General features: G+C 45.4%; 1 protein-coding gene and 1 long non-coding RNA gene across 3 annotated transcripts in view; one reads left to right on the plus strand and one right to left on the minus strand.

The window, feature by feature from the left end:
- LOC307104620 overlaps positions 1-18556 on the minus strand; it is a 186116-nt gene that overhangs the window by 121100 nt on the left and 46460 nt on the right. The window lies entirely within an intron of this gene.
- RB1 (RB transcriptional corepressor 1) overlaps positions 5540-18556 on the plus strand; it is a 196880-nt gene continuing 183863 nt past the window's right edge. For both annotated transcript variants that reach the window (XM_079779607.1, XM_079779608.1), the window contains exons 1-2: positions 5540-5826; positions 8647-8773. In XM_079779607.1, the coding sequence (XP_079635733.1) occupies positions 5705-5826; positions 8647-8773 (249 nt within the window). In that variant the 5' untranslated portion in view covers positions 5540-5704. The remainder of the gene's footprint in view (positions 5827-8646; positions 8774-18556) is intronic.

Here is an 18556-nt window from a genome sequence, read left to right on the forward strand (position 1 = left end):
CCCAGTGGACACAGTTGTGAAGCCTTAGCAATTATGATATGCTGTGTGGCCTCAGTTACTACATAACTTACTATGCCAGGGGTCTTTATCACCCTGAGCTATCAACGCCAATATCCCATCCTGTCTGCAGGACATTCCTGGTACCGTCTTTTAACTTGGGTTCTCTAGAAAATACAGCTCGAGTGCAATGTGAGAGAAACAGGAGTTAAGACAAATGGGAGTGGACAGGGAAGGAGAAGAACAGTGTAATACCAAAGCTAGCTATCCCTCGGTATCAAGTCTAACTGATTGCTCAGTGCCATGGGCACATGCTAGGGATGGAGATACCATAATTAGCAGAACAGATATAGATCTATCCTCACGGACAGGGTCGGCTTTAGGGCATGTGAGCAATACATTTAGAAGGGTTTTATGCTTGAGTTAATGCGCTGATGTCACCATCTTGAAATATCTCAATAATGTTTGAAAAAGGAGTTCGGCATTTTCATTTTGCACTGGGCCCTGCAAGTTGTTACCTTGTGCTGCTAACGTAATTGCAGTTCAGTGGGGGAATCAATCATTCTCTCTCCAGAAGAGTGTGAATTGGTGGCATGGAGAGAAGGTCACTGCGGCAGAAGAACAGCATGAAGAGGTGAACAAAAACACCATTCACAGGGGCAGGAAGGAGGGGAGCCCAAGTGTAGCAGAAGGGACTCTTTTTGTTGTCTTCTTCACGTTCCCCCCTTAAACTAAGCATTAACCCTGAATAATCCAGGTAAACTGAGCGGGTTTCTGAAACCCTGAAAGAATCTAAGAGCATATTCATATGGGAGGTAATTTAAATAGAGCAAGAAGAAAGTTGAGGATCTCCTAGGCTACTGCTGCCTCACACTATCTTTAAAGAAACTTTTTACTTTCTGATTTTTCATGAATTAATACTTTTGGAAAATAAAAATTTAAAAAGTACTAGAAAAATCAAATGAAGTCACATCACATACAAGCTCATATTTTTTAGTAATTTTACACAGACATAAAACTATATTTCAGAAAACAATTAGAATAAAAGATAACAGGATAAAAAAAAGTACAAACTGCACTTTGTTCACTGAAAGTGCACATGTAGATGATTAATAGAGGATTGCTAATACACCCTTAATTTTTTATGATTTCACAGTCATAACAACTAAACAAAGCTTGGTAATAAATTAGCGATTTCCCACATTAAATGCTATAACAACATTTAGTATTTTAAGTTTGTCAATATTTAAAGTTTTAACATGACAAATGAATGTGCCTTTTGCTTATTAAAGTATCCAATTTAGGTTGGATTGGGGACAATGCTACTAGCAGAAGATAATGTAGTATATCTAAATTGTTTCTATGTTTTATTTAACAATACTCAGCAGAAGAAACCAGTCTCTCAAAGGTATGTTTAAGGAAATGGAAGAAAAGATTTTAATGCGATTTCAGCAAGCTCAGAATATTCATTTTTAATTTTCATCCAAAATGAAGCAAACAATGCTTTATTTTTAAAATTCATTTTCAACTCTTTATCTGTAGCCAGGTCCCAAAATTTCTCCTATTAAGCAAGTTATAGCTACATTTAAATTATCTTTCAATGGGAGAAATGGATTTTACACCAATGAATTTCTTATGTGTGTAGTTTATTTTCATGGAAAATAAAAATTCAAAATGTTTTATCAAATTCAATTGATTTCTCTATATTTTATATGTAAACTAGAGGCCTGGTGCATGGATTCGTGCACCGGTGGGGTCCCTCAGCCTGGCCTGCGCCTCCTTGCAATCCAGGACCCCTCGGGGGATGTTGGACTGCCGGTTTCGGCCCGACATCCCCCAAAGGATATAGTAGTGTGTGAAGTGGCAGGCAGCTGGGGAGGAGCCTGAGTCTGGGCCAGGCACCACACTGCTCCCACTCATCCTGGCCCCGCTGCGCCTGCTGCTGCCCAGTAGGTGCTGCTATGGAGCGGGGAGAAGCTTGCGCCACTGCAGTTACGCTTGCCAGCCATGAGCCCAATGTCTGGCGCCTGACGGTCAGCTGAGTGGGAGTGCACTGACCACCAGGGGGCATCTCCTGTGTTGAGCATCTGCCCTCTGGTGGTCAGCGCACATCATAGCGACCGGTCGTTCGGTCACTTAGGCTTTTATATATACAGTATATAGATGCCACTCAAGTTTGATGGCTTTATTGCTTCATTTGTCAGTTTGTGGTTTTAGTACTATACTATGAGTTATGAGTATGAACTCAAATATACTTCTGAGTAAAATTAGTACTAACACTTAGGTCTTTAATTCCTTGGGATCATTTCTCTGGTCATTATTTGGTTTACTACTATCATTACTAACTCGCTACTGATGTGTGTGTCTTTTCTTGACAAAATGGGACAATAAGGCTTATTTCACCATATATAATTTAGGGTTAAAAACAAATGACACAAATTTTACTTCCCTAATGTAGCTAGGCTTTTCAAAAACAGGCTTGATTAAAAATTCAAATGACTATAAAAATAATATTACAGAATAAACATATAAATTTTAACTTACTTTTGGGTTATAGTTGACAAATTAACCTTGAAATAATGTGGTCCTACTGCACATGACAAAGACATAGCCATACTACCTGCAACTCACCACACAAGTTGGAGAACACCTGCACTGTGCTATACGCTGTTTAATGAGAGCTGTCCAATGATCATGAGTTTGGATATTGATGAAATGTTAAATTGCTAAAAAATGCTGCTAAGCATTTACTCTTTTTTAAAAAAATATATTTTATTGATTTTTTACAGAGAGGAAGGGAGAGAGATAGAGAGTTAGAAGCATCGATGAGACAGAAACATGGATCAGCTGCCTCCTGCACACCCCCTACTGGGGTTGTGCCCACAACCAAGGTACTTGCCCTTGACCAGAATCGAACCTGGGAACTTTCAGTCCGCAGGCTGACGCTCTATCCACTGAGCCAAACCGGTTTCGGCAGCATTTACTCTTAATTTCTGTACTTATCTCCTGGTAGACCAAACACAAACAGTGTGCAAACTGGCACTGGTCCAAGGACCACTTTGCGTAAGGCTGCTTTAGGGAACCTGTGCTGAAGAGACTGGGAGAAGAACTGGTGGAGGAGTTTATGAAGTAGCAGAAGGGAGGAGGAACAAGGAGACCATGGGTTTGTGGAAGAGGAGGTAAGTATTAAGAAAGAGGAAGTGGCCAACTGTGTTAAGTGCCAGAAAAGTTAAATAGGCTGAGGACAAAAAAGAATCCATGAGTTGACAATTAGGACATCAGTGACCTTTGAAAAAGTGATTTCAGTGGAGTGCTGGAGTGGTGTTGCTGGTAGAAAAGAAGCAGGCACTAGTAGGCTGAGGAAGGAGAGAGAACATATGGGGACTTCCCCTCCAAAAAGCTAGATTGTAAAGACATGGAAACAGTATGGTAGCTTATGAGTGCAAAAAAGGTCAAAGGAAGACTAAAAAAAAAATACTGTAATGTCATTGAAGGCACCCCAAGCTGAAAAAGTTCTATCTCCAGATAGAAAATCTAAGAAAGATCTTCATTTGGACTTAATGGCAATCTTAAAACTACTATGGAGGTGTGGGAAGATCAGGGGAAGCTTCTTTTAAGAATCTGCAAAATGTCTCATACTTCTCTGGTAGTGCAACAGAAGATAAGGATTTTGATTGACTTGATTTTTCCTGAGTTGTGCATAAAGATTTAAATGTAGTAAGGAACAATTAAATTAATTTACATCCCTTTGTAAACAGAGGAATCTCTCTTTGACTTATCATAATTGTGGTACATCCAGATGTTAACAAACTGGGTTTAATAAAGCAAGTCATACCTATATATGAAGAGAGTTTACTTCAGTTCCCAGAACTTTCCTATGCTCTCCTGCCCTCCCCACCTTTAACAAATAAGAATTTACTGTGTGCTCAACACTGTGCTAGGTACTAAGGCTATAACGATGATTTGGTCTCTATCCTGAAGGAGCTCATTAGAGAAAAGTCATGTTATGATGTTTTCTGGTTAAGTTAGAGGCTCAGTTATGTCACTGAGGACCCATTTTTTAAATATTCCTACTGTGCCATCCTTGATATTTCTGCTTTACCCTCAAGTCAGATGTCTTAGGTCACAATGCTGCAGCAATTGCATGGATAACATCCTCATAATAGTTAAGAAGTAGAAGAACTGTGTCATGCTTGTATCTCATTTTAGCAGGCTTTCAGTGGACTATCTTTGATCTAGCAAAACCCAAAATTTCACCCTGAGCTCCTGCCTACACTACTCCTGGGCAAGGTGAATAGGATTAAATAGGATTACCACTTTGATGGTATCTTCTCTCTGTAGTTGGAGCTGGTCATGGACTCTACCTCTTGACAAACTTTTGGCCTCCAAGAGAGGGTTTCTGAACTTTGGCTGATATAGCTGGCTTACAAAGATACCTGGGCTGTTGAGTAGGCCAATGACTGCCAACCCTTTGTACATCCTGGCATATGTCATGGTATACACAGAAAATGGTAATCCATCATACCACTCACTGGGATAAACCCAAGAAGTTTGCAGCCATGCCTTTGCCTGAAGTCTCCTGCTGTCTCAGTCCTGCTCACATGTAGCAGTGATTGTTGTTACAGGATATTTATGGCTGGGCCTTGAGCTGAGTGTAGCAACTTAATAGCCGCTCTAAGAACTGAAGCACAAGATGTGGATGGGCCCCACTTTCCTAATAGCCTCTATTTTAAGTGACTCTCTTAGCAATGCTTATTCCATTTAATTTTTTCCCCATTATCAATAGTAAGCCCTCCTTAAATGTTACATCTCCCTGGCAAAATTCTACTAGTATTCAACTGCCACTGTTCCTTTGAAGATGTCCCTTAGACATTTCTAGGTGCCTCCTGTAAACCACTAGACAACTTATTACTAAAAGTAAAGACCAAGAAAACATGTTAAGACGTTTTCTGGTTTAGAGGCATTAAAACATTAAAACATTTATTACACTGTAATCTGTTCTTTACCCACAGTCCTCCTCTCTCCCCTAACTAGTGATCCTACAATTTGTATCTCCTAGTGACTGGCAGAGTCCGGCTCCTATTCTGTGTTCCAGCAATGTTTGTTTCTGTTTGGGCCACCCCGCTGAGCGGACTGGGCGGGAGGGAGGGCTGCGGGGGAGACGGCGGGCGCCGCCCAGAAGGAGAGGGGCGTGCCCGCTGAGGGTGCAAACGCCTGATATTCCCGGCGGGGCCTGAGCCGCACCCCGTGATCCACCCACCGACGAACATGGGCCCACGCTCACCCACCAGACCGTGCAATGCCCCGTTACCGGCACCCATGCCTGGAGGGAGCGTTTCGGGCAGAGACAGGTTCGGGCGGCGGCCGCAGCCTCAGGAAAGACGCCTGGGCGCCGGCCCGGGCCCCGTGCCCAGCCCGCCCGACCTCGCGCCCCCGCCCCGCGCGCCACCCGGCGCCCGGGTTCCCTCCAGACGCCGGCGGGCCCGGAGCCTCGCGGACGTGACGCCGCGGGCGGAAGTGACGTTTTCCCGCGGTTGGACGCGGCGCTCGGTTGCCGGGCGGGGGAGGGCTTGTCGGTTTTTCTCAGGGGACATTCATATTATTTTTGTAACGGGAGTCGGGAGAGGACGGGGCGTGCCCGGCGCGCGCGCGTCCTCCCGTCCCGGCACCGCTCACCGCTCGCGGGCTCCTGCCCGGGCGGGGCGTCATGCCGCCGAAAACCCCCCGGAGAGCCGCCGCCGCAGCCGCCGCGCCCCCGGCGCCGCCGCCGCCGCCTCCCGAGGAGGACCCCGAACCGGACAGCGGCCCCGAGGACCTGCCTCTGGCCAGGTGAGCGAGCCAAGCCGCCGCGACGGCCGGCGCGCGGGGAGGGCGCCCGGAGGATGCGTCGGGGCTGGCGCCGCGGTGCCCGGCGGGGGTGCGTCTTCGCCGGGGGCCGGTCCGCGGGAGGAGGGTCCCTCCGTGTCCCCCGCCGCGGCGGAGCGCCGGCCGGGGGCGGGGGAGGGTGACAGGGGTCCGGATTCGCGAGCGAGGGCAGAGCCGCCGGAAGGGGTCCGGCTGCGGCTTGACAGGTGTCCGGCGGGTGGGGCTCCCGTCCCTGAGCGAAGTGACAGGTGCCGCCTTTCCGCCGCGGGACTGGAGGCTCGCCGGCGGCGGGCAATTTCGAGGCCCCGTCAAACGGGGCGGGGAAAAATCCTCCAAAAACAACACAAAAAGCCTAGTGTCTGGCGGAGGGCTTGTCTCCAGGGGAGGTTCGTAGTTCGCCGGTGGCCGTGTGGCTGTCTGTCGTGGTCTCCGGGGATGCAACAGTTGGAAAGGTTTTCCTGCGGGCGCGCCGCTGCCTCCGAGCCTCCTCCGGGAGGGCCCGGCCTGCGGGGCCGCCGTTGGGCCGAAGGTGCCGGGTGGGTCCTGGGGTCCCTGGTCCCGGGGCGCCGGGCCGAGGTGCTGTGTAGGGCTCTCCTGTGCCAGTGCTCTGCGTTCTTGGGGGCACAGAGCCACCGCGGTGACCGGTGGGACAGAAAGCTCTTTAGAGGAACTGCTGTGTGGACACAGGTTTAGCCTAAGTGCTGAGAAGTCTCCAAACTTTTCCTTTCTTTCTTGTTTCATGTTAGTTGGCTTCAGCACGTCTCATTATTTTCCCCTTTTCTGCCTTTGGGCTTGGAGCCAGCCAGGGTCCGGTTGCTCCCCATCCCCACCCCCTTTGTTTTGGGTACGAAATTAGTGTCCTTGTGCTCCCATGAATGGAATTTAAATTTAAGAAAGTCCTGATATCATGATAGAATAACGCAGTAGAACACGACAGGGAGATATTTATTCTTTTTCAAAGCAGCATCTTGTTTTTCTTGATTGTGATACTCTGTGGTTAAGAGGCTAAGATGGGAAGAGTAGAATTGTCTTCATTCTTGTCAGCACTGGTCCTCTTAAGACCACATACCCATTGCAGGGGAATGAGACTCCTTTCTGCCCCTCACCACTCCCTCCCTCTTTCTACTCCATTGCCAAGGCCTGTTTCTTTCTCCTCCCCAGATACTGATAGAATTCAGGCCAAAATGTAAAAGACTGGAATGGGTTTTTGGAAATGGCTTGTGAAAGACTATTAAAAATTAATATATTTAAATAGACTGCCTTATGGGTCAATTAAAAGTCATACTCACCAGTTTAAAAAAAAAAAGTGCGAGGATGTTCCGGGAGAAGACATCAGTGTCTGCTTAAACTCTGTTGTATCTAGGACTTGAAAGTTCCCCTTTGGAAACAGCAGTGAAGACACAGTGAAGTGTTCCGTGTTGTACACAGAGTTTTGGAAGCATTCTCGATTGTTGTATGGTAACCAGAAATATTGAAGCTCTGGTCATCATCTGGACTTTGTTTTTTTTTAAAAAAAACTATTTTTCTCACACTTTTTATATACCTTAAATGATGGAATTATTAAATTATCCTGTACGTCAAAACCATACAAAAATAGTGTGTGCTCGTTATTATCCATATCCACAAAAGGTTTCTTTAGCATGGGCAGTCGAACTCCGTAGACTAACTGCTTAGCAAGGATAGAACCACTGACTGGCAAACTGAGGCCAAGAAACGTATTCAGGTCCCAGTCCAACTGGACTTCCAGTTACAGAGTCCATTTCTACCTTGAGAGTTGAGATCTTATTTCTGTTGCATTATCTCTGGCCTAAATGATGTAATTGGAAGGGAAACTCTCACTAGTAACAGCATGCTATCTTTATTGTTGAGATAACCAAAAGTTAATTATGTTTTGAGAGAGGGTTGACAGTCTGGAATAGTGGTCAAGGACATGAATTATGAATATGAAGTTAGATTGTTGGGTTTATGTCAAGGTTCCCACTTACTGGCTGTCATCCCAGGTGAGTGCTTTAACTTCTCTGGTTTGGTATTTATCTGTAAAATAAGGATAATAAGAGTACTTACCTAATAGGGCTAATTTGGGGATTTAGGGAAACCATGCATCTAAGCTACTTTACACTGGGTCATAGTAAATACTCAAAAATTATTAGCTATTTCTCATATTATTATTTTATGGACATTATACAGTATTATACATACTGTTAATATTAAAAAATTATTAGCTACTCCTCATAATATTATTATTAGATGTCAAATAGGCATTAAATGAATAAAAAGGAATTATCCAAAAAGAATAATTTATGTCAAATTAATCATTGTGTAAGAAATGCCAGCAGGTAGATTACGTATGAAACATTGATAATTATAGACTCTATTGTAACTAAGTCACTGGTAGTGAATCGAATTCTGTAATAATGGGTTTTTCTCTTCTTGCTGTTATTGTTATCCCAGTTTCCCCAAACAGCTTTAGCTATTTTACTTACTTTCCTTCACAAACTATTTTGCTGCTCTGAAGTGTAAGTGATTCACCAGGCCAGCAAACATTTTTCACTGTGTGGTATCCTTATTTTGAAAAGACTAAAAAAGATAACCATATGCTTAAATTCTAAGTGTAAATTTTTCAAAGATAAATTTATCCTGTAAAGATAAATAAGATCCTAAAGTATTTCGTGATGCTAGCTTTTCAGAATAGTGCTATTATTCGCAAACCATTGAAACAAATGTTTACTTAATTAGTTTATTTTATGATTTTGTGCCTATTAAATGTATATCTTTATTTGGTAGGCTTGAGTTTGAAGAAACCGAAGAACCTGATTTTACTGCATTATGTCAGAAATTAAAGATACCAGATCATGTCAGAGAAAGAGCTTGGTTAACTTGGGAGAAAGTTTCCTCTGCAGATGGAGTATTGGTAAGAATTTGCCTAAAGTTTTTAATACATTTTTATCACCTTAAAAATAAATTTTTGGACCACTGTAGAAAATTTAGAAAATAGAAAAATTCAAAAAAAAGAAAAGCTAGTAATAATTCTATTACCCAGAGGCAATTTACCTCTGATAACATAAAAAAGTCACCACCACATAACCCCCCACCAAAGTATTTTAAAGCCAATCTTAGATATATTTTATTTATAAAAACTTCCCTATAATATTAAGACTTTTTAAAAACAAAGCCATACCTTAAAAATAATTTTTAATATCTTCTATTATGCAGGGAGTGTTAAAATTTCCTGTAAGTCTTAGAATTAGTTTTATTAGAATTCAGAATCTTTGATAATATTTTGATATGTTTCTTCTATTTTTTTTCTTTGCATATAATATTTGAAAATAATTACTAGTGCTTTATATGTACTGGGGAAATATTGTAAGCACTTTGTAAATTACTGATTTAGCAGTCCATTGGGATGTGAAATATAAAATCCTTAATTTACATGTATTATGTAAAATCTTTATTTTATAGATGAAGACACTGAAGTAGAGTAAGGTCAAGTAACTTGACCAAGGTCCCTGGCTAGTAAGATCTAAAACAAAGATTTGGGATCCTACCTATAGTTATACTAGAGACCCGATGCACGAAATTTGTGCAAGAGTAGGCCTTCCTTCCCTTGGCTGCCGACACCAGCTTCCCTCTGGCACCCAGGACCCGGGCTTCTCTTGCAGCCCTGGCTTCATCTGGAAGGACGTCTGGTCTAATTAGCATATTAGGCTTTTTATTATTATAGACTAGAGGCCCGGTGCATGAAATTCGTGCACGGAGGGGGGTTATCCCTCAGCCCAGCCTGTACCCTCTCCAATATGGGACCCCTTGAGGGATGGCCATCTTGTATCCACATGGGGGCAGGATCTTTGACCACATGGGGGCAGCTATATTGTGTGTTGGAGTGATGGTCAATCTGCATATTACTCTTTTATTAGATAGGATAGAGGCCTGGTGCACGGGTGGGGGCCAGCTGGTTTGCCCTGAAGGGCATCCCGGATCAGGTGGGGGTTCCCTTGGGGTGTGGGGCAGCCTGAGCGAGGGGCCTGTGGTGGTTTGCAGGCTGGCCACACCCCCTGGCAACCCAAGTGGAGGCCCTGTTATCTGGAATTTATTTTCCTTCTACAATTGAAACTTTGTAGCCTGGAGTGGAGCCAAGCCTGGGGCTCCCTCCGCAGCCGGCAGCCATTTCTGTTGGGGTTATAATTGAAACTTTGTTGCCTTAAGCGGTTGGGCCCGGCCAGGGTGTGTGGAAAGCTTTGCTTCCCCTATTGCCGGTGGCAACCCTGGCCTGCTCTCTCAAGCTCCATTCTGCCGCCATTTGTTTGAATTTGTTTACCTTCTATAATTGAAACTTTGTAGCTTGAGTGGAGGCTTAGGCCTGGCAAGGGCAGGCAGAAAGCTTGGCTTCCTCTGTTACCTAGGAAACCTTGCTCTCTGTGGCTGGAGCCATCTTGGTTTGGATTAATTTGCATACTCGCTCTGATTGGATGGTGGGCGTGGCCTGTGGGCGTGGTTTGCGGGTGTGTCGGAGGTATGGTCAATTTGCATATTTGTCTATTATTAGATAGGATATAGTTACATATACTTTTGTATCTTGCTTTAAATGTTTTTCTTAACATCATGAGCATTTACTTGTTATTAAATTTTTTTTTTAAATTTAAAAAAAATATATTTTATTGATTTTTTTTACAGAGAGGAAGGGAGAGGAAGAGGGATAGTTAGAAACATTGATGAGAGAGAAACACTGATTCAGCTGCCTCCTGCACACTCCCCACTGGGGATGTGCCCGCAACCAAGGTACATGCCCTTGACCGGAATCGAACCTGGGACCCCTCAGTCCGCAGGCCGACGCTCTATCCACTGAGCCAAATCAGTTTCGGCTAAATATTTTTTTGAAATATGATAATGTAATTTTCAGTGGAAGTATAATATTTTATTCATTAGATGCATTTTAATTTTTTAATTCTTACTATTATTAGACACTTATTTTTCCCCTAACTATTTTGCTATATAGAATAATGAGATAACTGTCTTTTCTTATTCATAAGAATAATGCTTGCCACAAAATAAGTCCTTGATAATTTGTTATATAAATTAATGAATGACTCTCTGATTATTAGTCAGAGTTGAATTACTGAGTCAAAAGCTATGGACATTTAAAAACTCTTGATAATTATTGCTGAATTGCACTCCAGTCACTTTTAATGAATTTATTTCTCATCAGCATCCTATCCTATATAATAAAAGCCTAATATGCTAAGTGTCTGGTTGACTGGCTGGCCATTCAACCAATCAAAGTGTAATATGCTAATGATATGCTAAGGCCGCTCAGCTGCTCACTATGACATGCACTGACCACCTGGGGCAGACGCTCCGACCAGTAGGTTAGCTTGCTGCTGGGGTCCAGCCGGATGGGCCAGCTGAGTGAGATGGGCTGGACATGCCCTGGAGCCCTCCTGTGGACCCTCCCCAGCTGGCCAACCTCCTGCGTCTCTCCCCGGCCCTGATTGTGCACTGGTGAGGTCCCTTGGCCTGGCCTGTGTCCTCTTGCAATCTGGGATCCCTCGGGATATTGGAGAGCCGGTTTCGGCCCGATCCCACAGGGAGAGCACCGCTCAGCCAGAAGCCAGGCTCACAGCTGGCGAGTGCAACAGCAGTGGTGGGAGCCTCTCCCACCTCCGTGGCAGTGCTAAGGATGTCCGACTGACGGCTTAGGCCCGCTGCCCCCAGGGAGTGGGCCTAAGCCGCAGTCGGACATCCCCCAAGGGCTTCCAGACTGCCAGAGGGTACAGGCGGGGCTGAGGGACACCCCCCTGAGTGCACGAATTTCGTGCACCGGGCCTCTAGTTGTATTAGACTACATCTGTCTCTTTTTACTGATCAGATCAATACAGAAAAAAGAAAATCTCTGCTGTCTTAGTCTACTCTGGGTACTATAATGAAATACTATAGGCTGTGTAGCTTATAAACAACAGATATTTATTTCTTACAATTCTAGAGGCTGGGAAGTCCAAGATCATGGTGCTGGTAGATTCTATGTCCATTGAGGGCCCACTTCCTGACTCATAATTCTTATCACTGGCCTTACATGGTAGAAAGGGTGGGAGCTTTCTCTAGCCTTTTTTATAAGAGCACTCATCCCATTCATGAGAGCTCTGCCTTTATGACTTAATCACCGCGTAAAGGCCCTACCTCCTAATGCCATTATGTTGGGCATTTAGTTTCCCATCTGCTTTTGTCCTATATAATCTAATCTAATAATAGACAAATATGCAAATTGACCGCACCTTCGCTACGCCCAAGCCACGCCCACCAGCCAAGCCATGCCCACCAACCAATCAGGACGAATATGCAAATTATCCCAACAAAGATGGCGGCTAATTTGCATATCACGGCAGCGTAGAAGGAAGCCAAGAGCTGCAGAAGGGAGCAAAGCTGCAGAGAAGCAAGCAAGCTGGGGGGAGGAGAAGGGAGGAGCGGAGGCGGGGCCAGGGGAGAAGGAAGTTGAGCAGGCGGGGCCGGGGGAGAAGGGGCGGGGCCGGGGAGAAGGGAGGAGTGGAGGTGGGGCCGGGGGAGAAGGAAGGAGTGGAGGCGGGGCCGGGGGAGAAGGAAGGAGCGGAGGCAGGGCCGGGGGAGAAGGGAGGAGAGCGGGCTGGCGGAGAACACGGGGCGGGGGACAAGGGAGGAGAGCAGACAGGGTGGGGTAGAGTGCAGCAGGAAACCCTATTGCAGGATTTTTCCTGCAACGGGAACGCTAGTCCTATATAATAAAAGGCTAATATGCATATGAGTTTAGGGAGAATATAAGCACTCAATCTATAGTTTCTATAATAATAAAAGCATATTACGCTAATTAGACTGGACATCTGTGAAGCTACGGCCAGCGTGGCCTCGGGTTCAAAGGCTTGGAGAAAGGGCTGACACACAAATTAATACACAAGACAAGAAATATAAATTTGGAAATTATGGGGGAAGCCAGGGAAAGCTTAGCTGTAGTAGCCAAGTTCCACTGAGCCTCCGTTCCCATCTGCTTTTATCCTATACTAGTAGCCCGTTTGCACGAAGATTCGTGCAATAGACCTTCATTCACCTGGCTGCCTGCACCAGTTTTCTGCCGGCACCAGGGACCCAGGCCTTGGCTGTGGCCACCGCCTTCTGCCTTTTTCAGGGTCGGGGCTTGGCCCCGGGCGGTGGCCTTGGGCTCGGCGGCACCCAACATCCTTGCTAAGGATCGCAGGAGCCGACCCCCAGTGGTTTCCTGCGATCCGTGCAGGCTGCCCACTGGTGCCCAAGGCCGGGAAAGCCTCCGCCCCAGGCTTTCCTGGCCTTGGGCTCGCTGCACCCAGCGTCCCTGCTACCGATCACAGGAGCCGACCCCCAGTGGTTTCCTGCGATGGGTGCAGGCTCCCCGCTGGTGCCCAAGGCCCGGAAAGCCTCGGCCCCTGAGACCCCTGGGAGCGGCGGGAGGGGCCGGGCCACGCCCCCCCTGGTGGCCGATCGCCTCCGGGACCCCCGGAAGGGTCGGGAGGGGCAGGAGGGGCCCGGCCACGCCCCCCCAGGTGGCCGATCAACCCCGGGACCCCCGGGAGGGGCGGGAGGGGCGGGAGGGGCCCGGCTACGCCCCCCTGGGGTGCCGATCGCCCCAGGCACCCCGGGGAGCGGCGGCATGGGCCCGGCCACGCCCCCCGGGGTGCCGATGGGCCCGGCCACGCCCCCCAAGGGGTGCCGATCGCCCCAGGCACCCCAGGGAGCGGTGGCATGGGCCCGGCCATGCCCCCCGGGGTGCCGATGGGCCTGGCCACGCCCCCCCGGGGTGCCGATCGCCCCAGGCACCCCCGGGAGCGGCGGCATGGGCCCGGCCACGCCCCCCGGGGTGCCGATCGCCCCAGGCACCCCCGGGAGCGGCCACTGGGCACCGCCATCTTGATCTTCTCAACGGCGGATATGCCACCCGGAGTCCCGCCCCCAGCCTCCTGCCTGCCCAATCGTGGGCATAGCGGAGGTGCGGTCAATTTGTATGTTTCTCTATTATAAGGTAAGATAATCCTATATAATAAAAGGCTAATATGGAAATCGACCAAACTGCGGAATGACTGGTCGCTATGATGCGCACTGCTCACCAGGGGGCAGACGCTCAATGCAGGAGCTTCCCCCTGGTGGTCAGTGCACTCCCACAAGGGGAGCGCTGCTCAGCTAGAAGCCATGTTCATGGCTGGTGAATGCAGCGGCAGTGGCGGGAGCCTCTCCTGCCTCCGCAGCAGTGCTAAGGATGTCTGACTGCCAGCTTAGGCCCGCTCCCGTGGGGCCTAGGCCATCAGTTGGATATCCCTGGAGGGCTCTGGTACTGTGAGAGGGTGCAGGCTGGGCTGAGGGACCCTTCCACCCCCCCCCCCCCCCGAGTGCACGAATTTCATGCACCGGGCCTATAGTTTATTAGAATACACAATTGCCTTTTAGGAATGCAAACAGACATATCAATGGTAATGTTTAGTGAACAGTAAGATTATCAGGTTGGGGGAGTTTGCTTTAGGCCACTGAGGCTACAGTAGGTAATAAAATGCAAATATTCACCCTGTGAATATCAAAGAGCCCAATTCAGCCTTCTGACCAGACTTCTCACATTTATATTAATTACTGTTGATCTTGGTTCTCAGCATTTCCCCCTCTTTAATTTCTTAATAGATGTTGATGTGCCACTTGCAGAGCTTGGATTCTTTTAAGACTTTTATTCCGCATCTGCAGACTAAAATTAAACAAATAAGAACAAGAATGAGACAGGCAATAGTGGTTATGCTAAAAGGCAAAAGTAATGAGATCCAGTGAAAAGGAGTAAATTCTTCCTTTAAATTGCTGCCAGGCATCTAAGGAATTAGTTTGTAAGTTTGCCTGGGATAATTATACAATATGCTGCTGTAATTTCAAAATATCAAGGGTGGTGTTATTTTTAAAAAATATATATTTTATTGATTTTTTACAGAGAAGAAGGGAGAGGGATAGAGAGTTAGAAACATCAATGAGAGAGAAACATCAATCAGCTGCCTCCTGCACACCCCCTACTGGGGATGTGCCTGCAACCAAGGTACATGCCCTTGCCTGGAATCGAACCTGGGACCCTTCAGTCCACAGGCCAATGCTCTACCCACTGAGCCAAACCGGTCAGGGGAGGGTTGAGTTATTTTTACTTTAAGCACCAAGAAGGTGATTTTTCATTGAAGTTATCATTTTAAACTATATCATGTTAGTGGTGCAAGTGCAGCAGCTGATTTCCATTGATTATTACTATACGCAGACCCATAGGGGCTTCAATCCACAAAAGAAAAAACTGTTCATAAGTTTGCTGCTGGTGGGTGCCATTCATAAGACTTTTGACATAATAGCTTAGTGGGGGGAGGTCTTAGTAATGTTAAATTCTCTTTGCCTCTCACAGAAGCAAGCAGTGATAGTAATTGTATTTAGGTTTTTGCTTCCCCCTCCTTTGGTGTGATGCTAGCCAGAAAAACCTCTGTTTAATTCTACACACAAAGGAGCAGTAGTTTGATTCTTGTGTCATATAAAAAAGGGAAGCTGGGTGGGGACACCTGTGTAATTATACTTTGCCCATATATTTACTATACTAGGCGGGTGATCAGTCCACGTAAGGGATTTTACCCAGGGAGGACTTCCCCATTAGCCCTTGGTGAAATTACTGCACAGCTGGCTACTGCCAGCATGGCAAGAAAGACGTTTTGGGGTTTTGGTCTTTTCACGGATTTGTTTAGCTTTCTGGACCATCTTCTTTATCACTCCCCTAGTCATCTCTGGGCTGTTTATCGTCCATCGTGTTCATCTCCCACTCCTTATCTTCAGTGTGTTGCCTGGGGCTGCTGCTGTTTGTGGCTGGGGTAGCCGATTGTCTACAGCTGCAAGGTGTGGCTCCAGGCGCAAGGTCCTCATTAATCTGGCTAGTTCCTCTCTCGGATCCATGTTGCAGTCTTATATTTCTTGCAGGAATCCACACAGGTTTGGAGAAATTTTCTGGAAATATACAAGCATATTCTCAACCAAATGTTAGCAATGGATTGGGTCCCTTCCATAAACCAGATTCAGGATCTTTCCATTTAACTAGACCATTTCCCTTTGTTTTATTCTGTCACCAGTGTAACTCCATGGATGTTTTGCCATCAGCATCACAAGTGAAAAATTTTAAAGTAATTAAGGCTTGATGCAGCTTACCCATAGGTGATTTCTCCATCATAATTCCCCCTTTTAGTTTTTCAAGTTGGGATTTTAGCCACTGATGCTGTCGCTCAATAATGGCCTGCCCCTGGGAATTTTATTGTATTTCTGTAATGTGCTGAATTTTCCACTTTTTACACAATGGATGGAAATGACAGCTTGTGTAAGCTGGCCCATTATCAGTCTTAATTATTTTTGGAATTCCTACGACTGCAAAAGCAGCTAGGCAATGATTAATGACCTGTTTTGCCATTTCCCCTGTAGATGCAGTAGCCCATAGGACTTTTGAAAAGGTGTCTACAGAGACATGCAATGCCCCAAGGCGTCCAAAGGAAGTATAGTGTGTCACATCCATTTGCCATATATGGTCCCTTAGCAAACCTCTAGAATTGACTTCTGTGTTAGGCCCTTGAGGTAGATGTAACATGCAAGTGGGGCATTCTCTGATAATCTGTTTTGCCTGCTGTTGAGAGATTGAGAATTGTCTAGATAACATTTTGGCAGGCTGATGTAAAAGCTGGTGAGATTCTGAGGCCTGTTCTAATAAAGCAACCAATTGATCAGCATGTGCATTTCCTTTTGCCAACGGGCCAGGTAATAAAACTGTGGGCCCTGATGTGAATGATACAAAAAGGATATTGTCTCTGTTGTACAATCTGCTGATCTTGTTTAAATAGTAAAACTTTGGTCATTGAGCCATTTCAAATGAGCAGTTTCAGTTTTATTTAATAAACCTGCAGTGTAAGAAGAGTTGTAGATAATATTAAGAGGCTCTTGAAAATCCTGTAATGCAGCCTTAATAGCTTCCAACTCAATTCTTTGTATAGAAGTATGACTAGTTTGGATGACTTGGTCTGAATTCATTGTATGATAAGCAGCTTTGCTATTTGATGGTCCATCAGTAAAAACAGTTAATGCTCCAGGAATAGGTTCCTGCCTAGTATTTTTTAGTATAATAATAGGAGTATGATACAGAAATTGTAATAATTTGTCTTTTAGTAGGTGACAACTAAGTTCCCCTGAATATCTACTCAGTCCAATTTGCCAATTTAAATCAGTCTGAAATAACATTTCTAATTGCTTCCCAGTGTGGGGAAGGTAAATACATTGGGGTTCTCCTCTAAGCTGTGTGCAGCGCTTTCTAAGTTGAAATATCAACTGAGCCATAAGTTCTGTATATGTAACTGCAGTTTTAGAGGATTGATGTCCTGGGTGGACCCATTCAATAATAGCAAGAGAGTTTTTATTTTGGAAGATGACCCCAGTGGGACTATTTGCAGTGGGATTAATCTGTCCCAATAAAGGCAATTCAGGAAGTACTCGTGCCACTTGGGCTAAGGAGATTGCCTGCTCAATTCTTTGTAACTCCTTTCTAGCTTCATCTGTCAATACTCGGGGTGAGGAAAGATTAGAGTCTACATTTGTCATTTCTCCTGTAGAGATTTTTAGATAAGGTCTTAACCAATTAATGTCCCCTAATAATTTTTGAAAGTCATTTAAGGTTTTAAGGCAATCTTTTTGTATTTCTACTTTTTGAGGCCTAACATATTGGTTTTCAATTATGGTACCTAGATATTTGAAAGGCATTTCTTTCTGTACTTTTTCTGGAGCAATTTTTAAGCCCCATTTAGGAAGTTCCTTTTCTAATTGAGAAAACATTGCTAAAGTCTGTTCTTCCTTTGGACTCGCTAGGAGCAAGTCATCCATGTAATGGACAATATAACACTGGGAATATTTGTCCCTTAAAGGCTGAATAGCTTAAGCTACATATTTTTGACATAAAGTAGGGCTATTGGTCATTCATTGAAGCAAAACTTTCCATTGATATCTTTTCATAGGCCCTATATTATTAATAGATGGCACTGAAAAGGCAAATCTTTGTTTATCTTTCGGTGCCAAGGGAATGGTGAAAAAACAATCCTTAAGATCTACTACTATAAGAGACCAATCTAGAGGGATTTGTGAAGGTGCTGGGAGTCCAGGTTGTAAAGCTCCCATGGTATGCATAGTAGCGATAACGGCTCTAAGATGATGTAACAATCGCCATTTTCCTATTGCCTTCTTAGGGATTGTAAATATAGGAGTATTCCAATGACTATTGGAAGGTTCTATATGACCAGCCTCTACTTATTCCTGTATTAATTCATGAATATGACTTAATGCAGTGTTGGCGAACCTATGACACGCGTGTCAGCACTGACATGCGTAGCCATTTCCGATGACACGCGGCCGCTGAGGTGGCCGCATGCCAAGGATGAAACATTTGCTGCTCCTGAGGATGAAACATTTGCGAAATAATGTTTTTTCCTCAAAGTGACACACTACCCGAGTTATGCTCAGTTTTTTGGCGAAGTTTGACACACCAAGCTCAAAAGGTTGCCCATCACTGACTTAATGTCTCCTTGGTTAATGGCCACTGATCCACCCATATAGGCCTATCATTTTTCCATTGTATAGGCTCAGCATGGGGGTGAGGAGATTGAGCAGTGACCACTCCTAA

The sequence above is a fragment of the Cnephaeus nilssonii genome (genome assembly GCF_951640355.1).
Source record: "Cnephaeus nilssonii genome assembly, chromosome: 8".
NCBI lineage: Eukaryota > Metazoa > Chordata > Mammalia > Chiroptera > Vespertilionidae > Cnephaeus > Cnephaeus nilssonii.